Source organism: Euphorbia lathyris, chromosome 5, assembly GCF_963576675.1.
Source record: "Euphorbia lathyris chromosome 5, ddEupLath1.1, whole genome shotgun sequence".
Classification (NCBI taxonomy): Eukaryota; Viridiplantae; Streptophyta; class Magnoliopsida; order Malpighiales; family Euphorbiaceae; genus Euphorbia; species Euphorbia lathyris.
The window spans coordinates 30,008,542-30,026,004 of NC_088914.1; the positions used below are offsets into that span (position 1 = coordinate 30,008,542).

A 17,463-nucleotide genomic window follows, 5' to 3' on the forward strand; every position below is an offset into this window, starting at 1 on the left:
ATCTGCGAGCCGATCTTTAAGTTGCTACAGAAAGATCAACCCACGATTTGGAATGATAAGTGTCAGCATGCCTTAGAGAAGGTCCGGGATTACTTGTCTAATCCGCCAATTCTGAGACCGCCTAAACTGGGAAAACCGCTGCTCCTCTATGTGGCAATCGAGGAGCGATCCATTGGGGCAATGCTGGCCCAGGAAGGGGACACGGGCGTGGAGCACGCGGTATATTATCTTAGTAAGAAGTTCCTGGAGTACGAGCTTAAGTATAACATGATCGAAAAGACGTGCGTAGCAGTAGTATAGCTAACAAAGAAACTACGGCACTATTTTCAATCTTACAAAGTGATCATTATTTCCCGGATGGACTCCGTGAAGTATCTGTACCGCACTCCATCTCTAACAGGGAAGCTAGCCCGATGGTTGTTGCTTTTGTCCGAGTTTGATATTGAATACGTAACGAAGAAGGTTATCAAGGGGAGGGCCGTAGCAGAATTTCTGGCCAACCAACCCCTGAGCGCAGAAGAAGAAGAGATAAACTATGATTTCCCCGATGAGCACTTGAACGCAATAGAAGTTATACCATGGAAAATGTTCTTTGATGGAGCAGTTAATTCGAATGGAGCCGGAGTAGGGGTTATCTCACCAGAGGGAGAAAGGATCCCGATGGCAAAGAAGCTATCCTTCCCTCTCACTAATAATATGGCCGAATATGAAGCGTGCATCTATGGGTTGGAGTCATTAGCAGCACTGGGAGCATCATATATTGAAATTTGGGGCGACTCAAAACTGATTATCGAACAAGCGCAGGGAAACTGGGAAGTGAGGGAAGAAAGGTTGCGTCCATACCTAGACCAGCTAGAAGGGTTGGCACAAAGATTCAAGGAATGTCGTTTTTATCATCTCCCCCGAGCACAGAACCAGGCTGCGGACGCTTTGGCCACTTTAGTGTCTGTTTGGGACAACCCCCGGAACTTTGCCTCGAAACCGTTGGTATTGAGGAGATCTCACAAACCATGCTACGAAGACGTAATGCTGTTAGGGGCAGATGAAAAGCCGTGGTATTTCGATATCGTGACCTTTATGAAAAGTGGAACATACCCGGCAGAGTCAGAACTTAGGGATCAAGCTGTGATTAGAAGGTTAGCTCAGCAATTCGTCATCCACAATGACTTGCTTTACAAAAGGCACATCGATGGGTTACAACTGAGATGCTTGGATGCGGGAGAAGCCCGCGAGGCAATGGAATCGGTACACTCGGAAATTTGTGGGGCCCATATGGGAGGAGCGGTGTTAGCAAAGAAAATCATAAGGCAAGGCTTCTACTGGCTCACCATGGAAAGAGATTGTAACGAATATGCGAAGAAATGTCACGATTGTCAAATCCACGGGGATTATAGTCATCTACCGGCCATGGAATTGCATGTGTTGGCACCTATTTGGCCATTTGCGGCTTGGGGCATTGATATCATCGGGGAGGTGAGGCCTAATGCTTCGAATGGGCACAAATTTATTGCAGTCGCCATTGATTACTTCAGCAAGTGGGTAGAGGCAGAGTCGTTTGGCAAGTTGGGGTCTAAACAGATGAGGAAGTTTATCGAAAAACACTTAATCACCAGATTCGGAGTGCCTCATCACATAATCACAGATAATGGGGTCTAGTTTCAAGGATAAGTGAGAGGTCTCTTCCGAGAACATGGTATTGAACATCACAGGTCTTCTCCGTATCGTCCGCAAGCTAATGGCACCGTAGAAGCAGCTAATAAGAACCTTAAGAGAATTCTCATAAAAACGGTGGAATCACATCGGAATTGGCACGAGCAGCTCCCACTCGCGTTATGGGCTTATCGCACGACGGTTAGGACGTCAACGGGGGCAACGCCGTTCTCCTTAGTGTATGGGGCATAAGCAGTCCTGCCGATTGAGATCGAAAAGCGATCGTTGAGAATCGCAGTGGAAGTAGAGATTCCCGAGACGGAATGGGTGAAGAAGCGATATGAGCAGTTGGCTTTGGTTGACGAGAAAAGGATGGAAGCCCTTTACCATGTGCAGCTATATCAGAGAAAGATGGCCCGAGCCTTCAACAAAAAGGTCAAGGCTAGCCCTATCAAAGAGGGGGACATGGTGCTGAAACAGATCCGTGTGACGCACACCAACCCTAGGGGCAAGTTTAAGCCTAACTGGGAAGGGCCATTCTTCGTGAAGAAGATACTAAGCAAAGGAGCGGTGAAGTTAACTACTATGGACGGCATGGAATTCTCCGAACCTACCAACCTGGATAGGCTTAAGAAATACTTTTCGTAAAAAAAAAAGAAAGAAAAATCCCCGATAGGTTGAAAACCCGTAAAGGGCGGCCTATGCAACAATAAGGGACATCCCAGTGGGTGAAAACCCGAAAGGGCACTCATTTGAAAATTCCGGGATAGTTAAAGGAGAGGAGAAAAATCGCCGGGATCCGAAAACCAAAAGGCGGGTCCTGGTAACAGTAGTTATAACTTGAGCAATTACAAAAACAATGTATAAGAGGCTAAATATTTCTGTTGTTTGTAAATAAATAAAGGCATGAATATATTTGACGAGAATGATTGGAATCATCATAATCTACTAAATGCATGGTAATATGAATCATGAGTTATACATTTCCTACCTTACTTTTCACAATAAAAAGCCTACATGCTATCCACCCCGCTCCCTATACATCAGATATACATCGGGGTAATCCTAATAAAAAACTACCACAAAGCCATAAAGCCTAATAAGGAGGGATATCCCAGTAGTCCTCAAAATCCCTCAAGCGTGACGCCCGCTCTGCAGATAAGGCCTCCTCGGCAACTCGGAGTCTCTCCTCGGCGATTCGTGCTCTCTCCTCGACAGCAAGGCGACCCTCAGTCTCCCTCCGCATCACCTCCGACCAGTGGTCGTTCCGCTCTTGGTACACCTGGCCAACCCTGGCATCGGCCTCCCGCACCGACTCACTCCGTCTCCGCTCATGGAAGTGAAGATCGCTCTAAAAAAAGGAACAAAAAAAGAATAAAAAACAGATGTGAAAAAAAAAGAAGCAGCATAGGCAAGAACAGAAATCATACATACATGCATGCATTCCACTACACTAAAATAAGGCAAGGATACATACCAGGTGGTCGGCACAGCGCAAGCTGAGACGGTCTCTGAGGTAACCGGACAGCCCCACGTAGTCAGTACAAGTCTCTCTCGTAGTCTGAGAAGCATCGGAAGGGTCAAATGGTACCCTCGATGTGAAGACGGGAGGAGCCATCTCGACACCCGCGTAGGCTACCCCGGACTCATCATAACAAAGGGTCGCGAAATCTCTCCCGTAGTCCGGAACGAGCACACCCAAAGAGGATCTCTCCGGTCGGGCAGCGCTGGAGGACTCGCCGACATAGTAGAGGGGCTCGCTCGCAGATGTCTAAGCCCGAGCACCATCGAAGAAGTCTGACAAATGAGCACTCCTCCAGGACCCCTCCTGCAAATGAAAACACAATAAATACCGCTAGCTATCTCGTGAATAAAGGTAAATAGACTGAACCACTCACCGGGACCTCCTCCTGACCAAAGACGGCCGCGACAGCCTCCCACGAAAACACGTCTGCCACGGGATCCACATCCATCGCCACCGCTGGGGCATCCCTCGTGCTCAACAAAGTCGATAGGTAAAGATCACGGCCCCCGGCGTGAACCCACACCTCTCTACCCACGAACCGACGGGTCAAGTCCTGACGGATAACCGACAAGGGCATAGTCCGCACCGCGAACATGGAAACGGGGATCTCGCCCGGGGACCAGTGCGACGCTCTAATCCCGGTGATGCCCCGGTCGCCTAAGTACCAGGCCCGCACGCAAGGGCCGGTGAGCACGCACTCCTGCTCCTGGATCAAAGTCACGTACGCATAGTCGGGACCGAAGTCAAGGTCGTCCCACCTAAACTTGATCTAAAAACACAAAGAAAAAGTCAGATCAAATCAAACAAGAATCTAGCACGACTAGAAGATATCTACCTGTCCCAAGGTCCGCGAGTCAATCCAGTCTAGGAGCCGCGCCACCGTCCGTCTCTTCTCTGTGCCTAAATCGAACTCTCTCCACCGAGTCATGAGAGGGAGCCTCGGTACTCGTGACCGATGCCGAGACTGGCTAGGAAGAATCCGCCTCTCGTACGCCCAAACCTGCATGAAGAAGATAGAAAGGACGAGTCCAGGGTGCACACATACCAGAAGAGCGAAAGTGTAACCACCGAAGTCCTTGCGCTTCCAGCAAGTCAAATCCAAAAACTTATATATGAAGGCTAGGCCCGCCCCCGCCCAATCATAAGACGCCGCCGCATCCAAATCGCTAAAAGCCTGAATAAGACCAGCATGTACCTTCCCGCTCTTGGCGCGGAAAATCATCTCACTCAAAGTGTACACTAGGAAGCTACGGACAGCCAAGTCAGCGTCATCCGTCTCACAAAAATCTCTGCGACTCAAGAGGCTCGCGGTAGAAATGAACTTCGCTGGAGAGGATTTGGCACCTGGGTAAACTCCTGGCCCAATCAAAGCGGCTAGCCTAGCGCGATCGACCCGCGGACGTATCATGTCAAAGCAGAAGGGAACTGGAGTGCTACTCCCCCGCAGCCCTGTCAGCAAAGAGAAATCTCGGGACGAGATGGTCATCTCCCCGAAAGAAAGGTGGAAGGTATGGGTCGAGTCAACCCACCTCTCGCATAGGGCCCGCAGGCCAAAGCGATCGCACACCCCATTGGTGCGGGGCAGCGCTGAAATAAAGGGCTCAAAGCCCAACTCACAGACACGGGCTTTCGCTGCGGCGCCTAACATAGAATACCACACGTGGATCTCGGCCGTGGTCCCGGAAATCTCGAGGAACTAGAAAGAACAATACAAGAAAGTTTAAATATGGTTCCTAAGCTTGCATTTGATGAAAACACGTTAAGACTAGTTATTCATTCGGTCAGAATCTAACCTAGAGACGTCTGGTCAATTGGGACCAATTTTCTGTAAAATCTCTCCTTAGGGTCATTTATGTAGGATTTAGTTAATTCTTTATTCTTTAATCCACTCTCGTCTGCACTGACAAGGAGCATTGGTCAAATTTTTACTATTCGCGTGCATTAGTTAAGGTTTTTACTATTCACGTGCATTAGTTAGGTTTTTACGATTCACGTGCACTATTCACATTTTTACTATTCACGGGCATTAGTTAAGTTTTTACTATTCACGTGCACCATTCACGCTTTTAGTATTCACGTGCACTATTCACGTTTTCGCTATCCGCGTGCACTATTCACGTTTTTTACTATTCACGTTCATTATTCATGTTATTTTTACTGTTAGAATGCATAAAGTCATAGTTTTACTATTCACAATACATATAGCGCACATTCTTACACAAAAGTAAACAAGTGTTACTTGTAAGTAAAGAAATTCATATTTTCTAACTAGAGTCCTCTAAGGCAATCTAAAGGTTAGCATGCAAATCATGTTCGGATAAGGATACTAAAGCCTGGAATTTGAACCAAATAACGAAAAAGTGAGAAAGTACTTACCTCGTTACAGCGTGTCCGGCTCAGATGCGTCGTAGGGTCGTGGAAAGGGTCCACCCTAGCAAGGTTCACGTAAACCTTCTCCATGCCTTTCATGCCATCGCATTCATCCAAATCCATCCCGAGAATAATCCAAATCAAAATCTAGAGAGAGAGAGAAGAAAGAGAAGGTGTGGGGTTGAAATGGAACCCCACCACCTTATATAGGAAAGAGGAATGTCATTCCCGTAAATAGCGAAAAAAGTACGATGTGACATAAAGGTAAAAAGTAAATAATTGATTACCAGGAGCACAGACCTCCGATTTGCACTCCGTTTCAGCATGCGCTTCTCCCAGACAGTGGCCAATACTGTCAAGATAAGAACTCCTGACGACAGCCTATTTTTACAAAACAGTGGCACCAGTCAAAATACAGACGACAGTCAATAGAAAAATAATCGACAATGTGAATCATTCCGAACCAAAAAGACATTCCTACCAAACCATTCGAACCTCCAGGACACTAGCTCCAGTGAGAAAATACAGACAACGGTGTTTTAAAAGAATTCAGAATCGTTAGAAAGAACCTTTTTGTCCTTGAGCCACCTTACCTACGGTTCACGACCGAGGTAGCTTTTTTACGGTTCACGGCCGAGGTAGCTTTTTAGCCATCTTACCTACGGTTCACGACCGAGGTAGCTTTTCAGCCATCTTACCTACGGTTCACGACCGAGGTAGCTTTTTAGCCATCTTACCTACGGTTCACGACCGAGGTAGCTTTTTAGCCATCTTACCTACGGTTCACGACCGAGGTAGCTTTTTAGCCATCTTACCTACGGTCCACGTCCGAGGTTGCTTTCGAGCCTATTTTACCCACAGTCAACGTACGCTAGGGTCCGTAAGAAGAACATCCGCCGGCAGCCGATTCAAAGGCAAGGACAGAAAGAATCGAGAACGACGCCTGAACGCGCAGAGCGAAGGTCAGGTATTCTTCCTCCTACTCTTTACGTGTCTTTTACTTTTATATGTTTTACATTGCATGTGTTGCGTTAGCAAAAAATGTTTTCAAAACACACACATCACTGTCAAAATAGGAAAGTATGGGCAATTGTAGACACCGAGTCGGAGGACCTGTGACGAAAACCTGTAAACAAGACAGTTGAAACGGTTGATTTCGGAAGTTTTAAAAACAAAAAATAATATATAATAAGGAAGGAGAAGTTGCGATGGTGCGCGGTCGTCGATTGGGCGGCTCGCGAGTGCTCAGCGGCGCGGTGCGAGCGCATAGCGGCAGCTGACGCGCGTCCAACGATGGTCGGATGCCCGCCCGACAGCACGGGGCGCGCGCTCGACGTCCGCTGGACGCACGCGTCCGACTGCGAGTGGCGCGCGCTCGACGTCCGTTGGACGCACGAGCCCGGCGGTGCGGAGCGCGCGCTCGACAGCCACGGGGCGTGTGCGCCCGACGGCACGAGACGCGCCCCGGTAGGCGTCGGGCGAGCGCGCCCGGCAGCCGTTGGGCGAGCGCCCAACGATTGTTGGGTGGCCGCCCAACAATGTTGGGCGGCCGCCCAACTATTGTTGGGCGATCGCCCAACAATGTTGGGCGATAGCCCAACAAAGGTTGGGCGGCCGCCCAACATGGCTTGGGCGGCCGCCCAACCCCTTTGGGCGACGCCCGATCTTGCTCGCCTTTTTCCTTTTACTTTGAAGGATCGAGCCAAAGAGTGGTTAACTTCTATGCCAGCCGCATCAATTGAGACTTAGGAGCAATTAGCCCAAGCATTTTTATCAAAAAAATTTCCTTTAGCAAAAACCGCAAGAGTCATTAAAGAGTTAACATCTTTTTCTCAAAATGATAGTGAAACTCTTTATGAGGCTTGGGAACGTTTTAAAGAACTTCAACGTTTATGCCCGCACCACCAATTGCCCGCTGAAATTTTAATGCAAACATTTTATAATGGACTAAATCCTACAACTAGAGGTTCATTGGACGCTATGTCCGGAGTGTTATTCATGAAGAAAACATCTGCCCAAGTAAGAGAACTTTTGGAGGAGATGGCAATCAACAGCAGTATGTGGCCCGCGGAACGTGGACACCTACCATCAGCGAAACCATCATCCTCAACAACATCATCAGTTAAAGGTATAGTGATCCTTGATCCAGTAGCGATGTTGCAAGCCCAATTTTCTGCCTTATCGCACAAAATTGATAGGTTTATGGCACCGTGTGATTCTAATGGTAAGCCAATCCAAACAGATGTGGATTACGAAGGTATGAGTGAAATTGAACAGGTAAATTTTGTCCAAGGGCAAAACCAAAATAATAACCCTTATTCCAATACATATAATCCTGGATGGAGAAATTATCCTAACTTGAACTGGAGAGATAATAATAATGCTAATACTAATCAAAATCGTACTACCAATTATCAAAATCAATCAAGAGATTCGATTAGCACTTTATCTTCTAAAATCGACAAATTCATTGATGCTATGAGCGGAAAAATAAGTAATCACGACGATGGTTTTAAACGGATCGAGAATAAATTCGATCAGCTTATTAAAAACCAATCATCTAGCATCCATAATTTGGAGATTCAAATTGGACAACTCGCTAAATCAATTCCATCCCGCAAAGAGGGAAGTCTTCCAAGCCATACGGAAGAAAATCCAAAAGAGCATGTTAAGGCTATCACTCTTCGTTCAGGGAAAAACTACTTAGGCCCGGAAATTCGACTTTACCTGGAACTGATTTATCAAAGCCCAAAGAGGATACATTAAAACAAAAAGATGCACCAATTGACTCTAGTACAAAAACTTTTGTACCCAAACCACCTTTTCCACACAAAGTCCGCAACAAGGACTATGATAAACAAATTTTAACATTTTTAGACAAACTTAAAATGTTGCATATTAATTTGACATTTATGGATGCAATTACGCAAATTCCCAATTATGGTAAATTCCTTAAAGATTTAATTTCAAAGAAAATCAGTTGGGAAGGAATTTCATTCATTTCACTAACTGAAGATTGCAGTTCGATTGTGTCAAGCAATTTGCCCACAAAACACAAAGATCCCGGATGTTTTACCATTCCATGTAAATTGGGCGATATAGAATTCCCAAGTTGTCTTTGTGATTTAGGAGCAAGCATTAACTTGATGCCATTATCTATTTTTAATAAGTTAGGCTTAGAAGAAGACATCAAACGTACCAATATGGTTTTGCAATTAGCGGATCAAACCACTAAAAGACCATACGGTATAATTGAGGATGTTTTAGTTAAAGTTGACAAATTTATTTTTCCTACCGATTTCGTTATTTTAGATTTTGCTTATGATGTAAATTGTCCGCTAATCTTTGGTAGACCGTTCATGAACACGGGACGTGCTCTAGTTGATGTGTCGGAAGGGAAAGTAGTTTTACGAATAGGAGATGATAAGATTGAGTTTGATATGAACCAAGTGATGAAATATCCTATGGAAGATTTCGCTTGTATGAAACTTGATTTAATTGAAGAATGTGTAAATGACATTGTTCAAAAAGAAGAAATAATAGAACCTATAATGAGTGAGGAACTAGAAGATAAGGACCCAGAACCTTTGATTCGAGAAGATGGACCAGTTTCGCCTTCAATTGTAGTTCCACCTAAATTAGAACTTAAAGAATTACCAAGTCATTTGAGGTACGCTTTCTTAGGCGAAGGAGATTCTCTACCTATTATTATCTCTAACAAATTAACACAAGTCCAAAAAGAGAAATTGAAAGAAGTTGTTAGAAATAGGATAGGAAGTATGGGTTGGCAAATTTCAGACTTAAAAGGTATTAATCCAAGTATTGTAATGCATAGAATTCATTTAGAAGAAGATAAGCCACCTAAAGCGGATAGGAAAAGACGCCTAAATCCGAACATGAAAGAAGTAGTAAAAAATGAAATTACTAAACTTCTGGACAATGGAACCATTTACCCTATCTCGGATAGTGAATGGGTTAGTCCAATCCATTGTGTACCTAAAAAGGGAGGCATAACAGTTGTAAGGAATGAAGAAGGTGAATTAATACCTACGCGAACCACCACTGGTTGGAGGGTTTATATAGATTATAGAAATTTAAATAAAGCAACTAGGAAAGATCATTTTCCTCTTCCTTTCATTGATCAAATGATCGAAAGGATAGTTGGTCATGCTTTCTACTGTTTTCTTGATGGTTATTCCGGATTCTTTCAAATATACATTTACCCGGATGACCAAGATAAAACAACCTTCACATGTCCTTACGGAACATTTGCATATAGAAGAATGCCCTTTGGTCTATGTAACGCACCTGCAACATTTCAATGTTGTATGACTGCAATTTTTAATGATTTCATTGAAGACATCATGGAAGTTTTTATGGACGATTTTTCAGTTTATGGAGATTCTTTTGATTCGTGCCTAGAAAATTTGGATAAAGTTTTGTCTAGGTGTGAAGAAACAAATTTGGTATTAAACTGGGAAAAATGTCATTTCATGGTTGACGAATGAATTGTTTTAGGTCACAAAATATCTGAAAAAGGATTAGAAGTAGATAGAGCAAAAACCTCAGTAATAGAGAAATTACCCCCTCCAACTACTGTTAAGGGAGTAAGATCATTCTTAGGACATGCTGGTTTTTACAGAAGATTTATTAAAAAAATTTCTGTACTTTCCAAACCACTTACTAATTTACTCATGAAAGATTCACCCTTTGATTTTAATGAAGAATGCGTTAAAGCGTTCGAAACATTGAAAACAGCTTTAGTCAGTGCACCTGTTATTGCTAAACCCGATTGGGATCTACCATTTGAAATTATGTGTGATGCAAGTGATTTAGCTGTCGGATGTGTTTTAGGTCAAAGGAAAGATAAGAAACTTCATGTCATTTACTATGCAAGTCACACACTGTCTGGTGCACAATTAAACTACACCACAACTGAGAAAGAAATGTTAGCCGTAGTTTTTGCATGTGACAAGTTTAGGTCATATTTATTAGGTTCAAAAGTTATTATTTATACTGATCATGCAGCATTAAGATATTTATTTGCTAAGAAGGATGCAAAACCACGTCTAATTAGATGGGTTTTATTGTTGCAAGAATTTGATATAGAAATAAAAGACAAAAAGGGAGTTGAAAACCTTGTCGCCGATCATCTATCGAGACTTGAAGATGAAAACGGTCCTATAGGTGAAACTACCGGTATACGAGATGATTTCCCTGATGAACACCTCTATCAAATAAAAAGTGCCATGTCACCATGGTATGCAGATATTGCTAATTATCTTGCAGCCAATATTGTTCCGGAATGATTAGATTTCCAACAAAAGAAGAAATTTTTTTTCGATATTAAACAATATTTTTGGGAAGATCCCTTTTTGTTCAAGACTTGTGGTGACGGGATAATTAGGAGATGCGTTGGTGAAAATGAATACAAATCCATAATGTCGGAATGCCATTCTAGTTCTTATGGAGGACATAATGGAGTTAACAAGACAGCTGCTAGAATATTTGAAAGCGGTTTCTTTTGGCCTACGATGTTTAAGGATGTCCGTTCATTTATTACTCGTTGTGATAAGTGCTAAAGAACAGGAAATCTAGGAAGGAAAGATGAGATGCCCCTCACAACCATATTAGAAGTTGAAGTCTTTGATATGTGGGGAATAGATTTCATGGGACCTTTTCCCCCTTCCAATGGTAAAACTTACATATTAGTTGCCGTCGATTATGTTTCGAAGTGGGTTGAAGCAATTGCAACCCCGACGAACGAATCTAAAGTTGTCGTTAATTTTCTTAACGATATATTCTGTAGATTTGGTTGTCCAAGAGTTATCGTTAGTGACGGTGGTACTCATTTTATAAACAAGAGTTTTGAAACGCTTATGAAAAAATATGGAGTACGCCACCGCGTATCAACGCCGTACCATCCTCAGTCAAATGGTCAGGCGGAGATATCAAACAGAGAACTCAAATGGATTCTCGAAAAAACAGTTTCATCTTCTAGAAAAGATTGGTCTTCTAAACTCAATAATGCGCTATGGACATACCGTACTGCATTTAAAACACCAATAGGAATGACTCCGTACCGCTTAGTGTATGGGAAGGCATGTCATTTGCCAGTCGAATTAGAACACAAAGCCTATTGGGCTATTAGAGAACTAAACTTTGATTTACGACAAGCAGGTAAGAAACGTTTGCTCAATTTGAATGAGTTAAATGAGTTACGTCATCTATCTTACGAAAATGCAAAGATTTATAAAGAAAAAGTGAAAAAATGGCACGATGCCAAAATTAAAGTCAAACACTTTAATGTTGGAGATAAAGTGCTGTTATTTAATTCACGACTTCGTTTATTTCCAGGAAAACTTAAGTCCAGATGGATAGGACCATATTTAGTCGTCAAAACATTCGATTATGGTTCTTTAGAACTGGAAGGTCCTATCGGAGTTCGATTCAAAGTTAATGGTAATCGATGTAAAATCTATTACGAAAATATTTCCCAACTAGGAATTGAGTTCGTAATAAGATTGTCTGACGTATAAATTACTCAGTTTTTCTTACACAGTTTATTTTGTTTTATTGTTTTTATATTTTTGTTCATTTATTTTATTTTATTATATTTTATTTTATTTTATTTTTTCAAAATGCCATTTTTATGATTAGGTGACTTTATGTTATGGATAGGTCCCTTGATTGGAATTCTGAAATCCGGGTGGTCCCAAGGCTGCTTGGTTGTTGGACCAACTGAATCCCGGGTGATTTTGTCTCCAAGCGGGGTTGTAATTATTCTGATAAGGTCCATTATGCTTCATATAATTGACTTGCTTTAGCACTATGGGGCATTCTGTGCTTCTGTGCTTTCCCACACAGATTTCGCATTTGAAGACTGGCACGGGCGTTGGTTCGGACTTTTTCATCTCAACCAAGACAAGATCAAGCTTTTCTGCCAAAGTTGTTACCTGAGAGTTTGACTCTGATGTCCCTACCGACTTTGATGACGGGGCCTCCACAGCAAATACACCACGTCTTGGGGTCGGCTTCTCTATCTGCCAGTGCGCACTACGCTCTGCTAGCTCCTTCACAAGGCTATAAGCAACTGCCGCTGTCTTACTGAATAAATTACCACCTGCAGCTGTGTCCAAAGAAGCTCTGTTAGCAGAAGAAATACCAGAGTAAAAGAGTTGTACCAAACGGTGCTTTTCAAACCCATGATGTGGGCACTTTCGCATGAGCTTTTGGAATCGTTCCCAAGCCAAGTGTAGATTTTCACTCTCAAACTGTTTGAAACAGTTAATATCGCTCCTTAACTGTGCCGTCTTGGACGGCGGGAAATACTTGGCTAGAAATTCACTGACTGTGCTATCCCAATCTGCTAGGGATCCTGGTTCCAATGAGGCTAGCCAATCTGCTGCTTCATCCTTCAAAGAAAAACGAAATAATGTCATGTATACATCTTCAGTAGTAACATTATTATATTTGAAAGTGCTGCAATAAAGGGTGAATTTATTCAAGTGGGCATTGGGATCCTCATGGTATTCTCCACCGAATTGTCCCGAATTTTGGATCATTTGGATCATCGCTGGTTTGATCTCAAAAGAAGCTGCTGCAATGGCAGGCTGCACTAAGCTAGAGGTAGCTGTAGGCCTCGTGGCCTTGAGAAGCTCCATGATAGAAGGTGGATTGGCCATCTCTTCCGGTTGAGGGATTTCCTCTTCAGGGGGGATGTCGATTTCTTCCACCCTAACCTGCTGTCTGCGTTCTTTCCTTAACCTGCGCGTAGTTTTATCAATGTCAGGGTCAAAACACAAAGGTGAATAACTTCGAGAACGTCGGTGCATAAACTAAAAATAAAACAAAACAAAATAGCGTCAAGATCAAATTTCGATTTTTTTGACTTAATGTGCACTCGCGTGCCTCCCCGGCAACGGCGCCAAAAACTTGATGCTTTTTGGATATATAGCAAAATTAAGGTCAAGTATAAACCTATCGCAACAAGTAGTAAAGTGTGCAAGCACAGGTCGAACCCACAGGGAGACAGGATTGCAGAGCCACTAAGTCTAATCAAACGTCCAAATGTCAAGACAAATAGAATTGGGATAGAATTGGCATTAACTAAATATGCAATTGATTATAAAGAACTGAAAATTAATGCTAGGGATAACAATTGGTGAGATTAATGGATGAGAAATCTGGGATTTCGGATCCTTTGGTTGAATCATATATCTAGGTCGAGAGTTAAGAGTTGTTAAATCATGTCAGAATATAACGGCAACCATTCTAGAGAAGGTATGAATGTGATCAGTATTCTAAAACCCATATTCACATGTGTTCAAACAATAGCTTGGTTAGGCAATATGTTCTACAACATCTAAAGCATTACTAAGTCCTGTTTGGTTGAACTCTAAGCCGTAGCCCGAGTAAGAACCGCACTCCTAGTGTCCTAGCGAGGTCTGACTGTATGGGTTCAGTATAGATTCTCTCCTCTCGGTCTCGAATCTATCTAAAATTCTATTTCCTTTCGGATCAAGACATTAAGTACAGACAATCAGATTACAGTTGACAATCAAATCATACCCTAACTCTAAACCCAAATATAATCATTCACACCAAATTCACCTCCATCCCAGATCGGATGGAGATTAGCTCATAGATATGTAAATCAACACAATCATAATGATAAAGACGAAATCCATAAATATATATTGAAAATCAATAGAAGAGTACAAAGGAGAAGAAAACTAGACTGTCACTCTAGTGATCGTCGATGAATCCTCGATTGAAAGTCGCCAGAAAATGGAATGAGAGTAATTGAAAATCCCAATTGTTATAAATGAGCCAAAGCCTAGCTTCTAAAATGTGGTTTGCTATAACAATGGCTGCCCAAAATGTTTCAGAATCAGAAGATCATCTTTGAAGAAGATAACCTAATTCCCTTTTATAGTCACAACAAAAGCTAAAAGGGCAAAAAAGGTAAATTACATGAATAAAAATGGGCATTTCCAGGTCTTCATAGGGCCAATTTAGCAAAAAGAGTCGTACTTGCGTTGCTGATTCGCATTCTGTCTCGGTGAGACAGTAGTTGTCTCGGCGAGACAGTGGCTGTCTCGGCGAGACAGTAGTTGTCTCGGCGAGACAGCATGTGGCCGGGTCCGCTTCAGCTCCTCGTTCTCTCGGTTGATGTCTGATTGCTTCCTAAAGCTTCGAGGAGGTCCAAAAAGTCCTGAAAGACACTAATCATGCCATAAGGTAAAGGAAACATAAAACCGACCTAAAACACGAAAACAATAAACAAAACAGTTGAAAATAACTAATAACAGTGAATGAAATGCACCTAAACATCTATGAAATATGGAAATATCACCTACACCAATATTGAACACAATTATACCATGATACTGACTCCTGAAATTGTTGAAATGAAGGCATTTTGCTCCAATGGTTCTATAGTAGAACACCATTTGTGTACCCTTTCCGTTAAGAGACTAAACTCAAAGCAAATATACTATTTTCCGCAAGGATACAATTTGGTACCTCAGCAATCAGGTATGAAATATAAGCCATGAGCATCATAAGTGCAACTTCCCGATCAGTGGAATGCCTGTTAATCAGAGAGCAACAATATCAGGATGCAATATGGAAGGCTAACATGAACACAACTAAATGTTACACTACACCCTCGCTATAGTTGAGGTTCTATATCATTAACAGCGTGATCTAGAGAGTACCTAATGTTTTTCAATTTCAACAGGTAAATTTCCATAAGAAAATAGAACTATTCATAGCTGTTTAATCAAACTTTGAACCCTGTTTTCTGCAAAATCTTTCTTCAACTATGGACATGATTAGTTCCAAGAAATTGTCTAAGCTAAACAAATTCATGAACTCACTAGGATACAAGCCAGATACAAGCCAAAGGTGCAACAGCAATTATAAACCAACCTTGGTTCCATATAATTTAATCTTAAGCACGTAATTCTTCCAGCTCTACTTATTTTGACTTCATTTATCTAAATCTTCATTGCTTCTAATCTATTGTATTTGGAACTCGACTAAGGACAATTGACCCAACAAAAAATCTATTGGTTTTTCAAAAAAGTTAAAATAATAAGAAAATAGTTAGAAGGAAATAAACACCTAGAACTTAACCAAAAACGATAGAACTTCGAGCAATCAGACATAATTGATTAAAGCATACGGATAATAAAGAAAGTATTCATCTCACTAATTCTAGGTTGGCCCTATGAACTCTTCTTTTTATTTATTTATTTTGGTAAACTGAACTCTCCTTTTAGATTACAATAATAGAAGTTACATAAATAACGAAGGAAAAACAGATACCTTCTTGGCTAATTTCAGTATCTTGAGTTTGAACTGGAAGAACCATAAAATAAGCATCAGTAACTTCAAATTTCAGAAGGCAAAAAAAAATTATATAAAAAAATTTGAAGAACACCATGCTAACCTGCTTCCCATTTATCCTCAGCATCATGTTTGAACTGGCGGATCTGAAAACCAAAATCAAATGGACCGATTATATCCAAATGTCAAACATACTAAAATGAAAAATACCACCATGTCTCTACTGCAAAATAGCAACTGTCAATCAGCACTGTCTAGGCTAAAATTAATCAACAGAACACAGGAGCATCTACTTTACTCATTTGCAATGCAATCTAATATGCTTCTAACAACCATATAACATTAATAAAATTACTATAATAAAAATGAATTTTGAACTACACTACACTAACATTACATAATCAAATCAGAAGTATTACCTGCTAGCTATTTAGTTTATAAATGAACTTAACTGCTGCCACATGATATGTTGCCATAAGAATCATGTTGGCTTAGATGACTTAATTAAAAAATGAACTAAAAGACATAAAATAGCCAACAAGCATTAAACCATTAAAATATATAAAAGTTACAGACACGAAGATGATGAATTTAGACAAGCATTAAACCATTAAACCATACCCACAAGTTTAATTACATCTCTAGAGAAATTAGACAAATAAATAAATAAATCTGCACACTTCCTTTGTAAATGTATAACAACTGATAAGAAGCTACTAGTGTTGAAAACCATGCTCGATAGCTAGATGAATAGCCTTTGCTAAATACAATTAATCAAGGCTTTTCCTCATTATTAAGTGGCACATATTGTTAATAATATATTCAAAATTACCCAGAAATCTTTACCTATCAGATCATTTGCATCTCAGACAACTTGGACTATCAGATTTTCACGCCTAGGTCTATATGTGCTACACTAGTCATACAATTTTACTTATTGGATAAACTGTTTTATCTAATGATCTTGAAAATATCCATATACCCATAATGTTTTTGAATTGGTAATTCTTTCTATTAAAGTTTTCGGTGCATATTACGAACCCAACTCGAGACTAGGCATGGCAATGTAAATCCATTAAAGTTTTCGGTGCATACCTTACACGATGAGTCGAAGCAAGTAACGGTCATCAAGCCGAGGGCCTCCGACGACGAGATGGTGGCGGCACGGTGTTGACGGCGCCGGCAGTGAGAAAATCAATGGAGAAGAGTGGAGGAGAGGCGGTGAGGGAGGGAGAAGAGCAATGGAGAAGTGGAGGAGAGGCTCAGAGGCGGAAGAAGTTTGAGAGTTTGAGGAGAGAATAGAAGAGAACAAACGATGTGGTGGCTGTAATTTTAGGGTTTTATTTTATATAAATAATAATGAAATTAATATAATATAATAATTACGGTTTGTATGTAAACAAAAACAGCAAGTAGCGAAGTGGTAATACTCATTTCTTACAATTAGAAGAGTATGGGTTTGAGTCCCATGTATCTATATTGAAATTTTTTTTATTATATAAAGGAAATGAGTACCCGTTACCCGCTAGATATATACCGTGTACCGAGGGGTATTCATACCC

General features: G+C 41.5%; 1 protein-coding gene and 1 non-coding gene across 9 annotated transcripts; both read right to left on the minus strand.

Moving 5' to 3' along the window:
• Nucleotides 1-2,594: 2,594 nt before the first annotated feature.
• On the minus strand, nt 2,595-17,219 carry LOC136231037 (uncharacterized). 8 transcript variants are annotated; one of them, XM_066020269.1, is made up of 12 exons: nt 16,997-17,219; nt 16,005-16,047; nt 15,881-15,913; nt 15,074-15,140; nt 14,522-14,762; nt 12,502-13,312; nt 5,846-5,926; nt 5,552-5,692; nt 4,011-4,871; nt 3,549-3,944; nt 3,128-3,478; nt 2,595-3,001 (listed from the first exon to the last, which is right to left on the minus strand). In XM_066020269.1, the coding sequence occupies exons 5-11, from the start codon at nt 14,551-14,553 to the stop codon at nt 3,422-3,424; spliced, it is 2,379 nt and encodes a 792-aa protein (XP_065876341.1). In that variant the 5' UTR covers nt 14,554-14,762; nt 15,074-15,140; nt 15,881-15,913; nt 16,005-16,047; nt 16,997-17,219; the 3' UTR covers nt 2,595-3,001; nt 3,128-3,421. The 8 variants fall into 8 exon arrangements, 7 of the variants coding, with proteins under 7 accessions (XP_065876341.1, XP_065876337.1, XP_065876342.1 ...); XM_066020265.1 differs by having other exon boundaries at nt 14,582-14,772; XM_066020270.1 differs by having other exon boundaries at nt 4,011-4,175; nt 14,582-14,762; nt 14,931-15,140.
• LOC136231497 (small nucleolar RNA R71) lies at nt 7,349-7,455 on the minus strand. Its single transcript, XR_010689875.1, has one exon. It is a non-coding gene; the product is annotated as a small nucleolar RNA R71 (small nucleolar RNA).
• Nucleotides 17,220-17,463: the final 244 nt, after the last annotated feature.

Bases quoted from the DNA above. Each gene is read 5' to 3' on its own strand.
- LOC136231037 (XM_066020264.1), bottom strand. From the start codon at position 15,000: ATGGTGTTCTACTATAGAACCATTGGAGCAAAATGCCTTCATTTCAAC. The intron at 5,927-12,501 runs GTAACAACTTTG...TTGTAAAAATAG, and splicing joins CATCAGAGTCAAACTCTCAG to GCTGTCGTCAGGAGTTCTTA. The intron at 5,693-5,845 runs GTCTGTGCTCCT...CTCTCTCTCTAG, and splicing joins AAACGGAGTGCAAATCGGAG to ATTTTGATTTGGATTATTCT.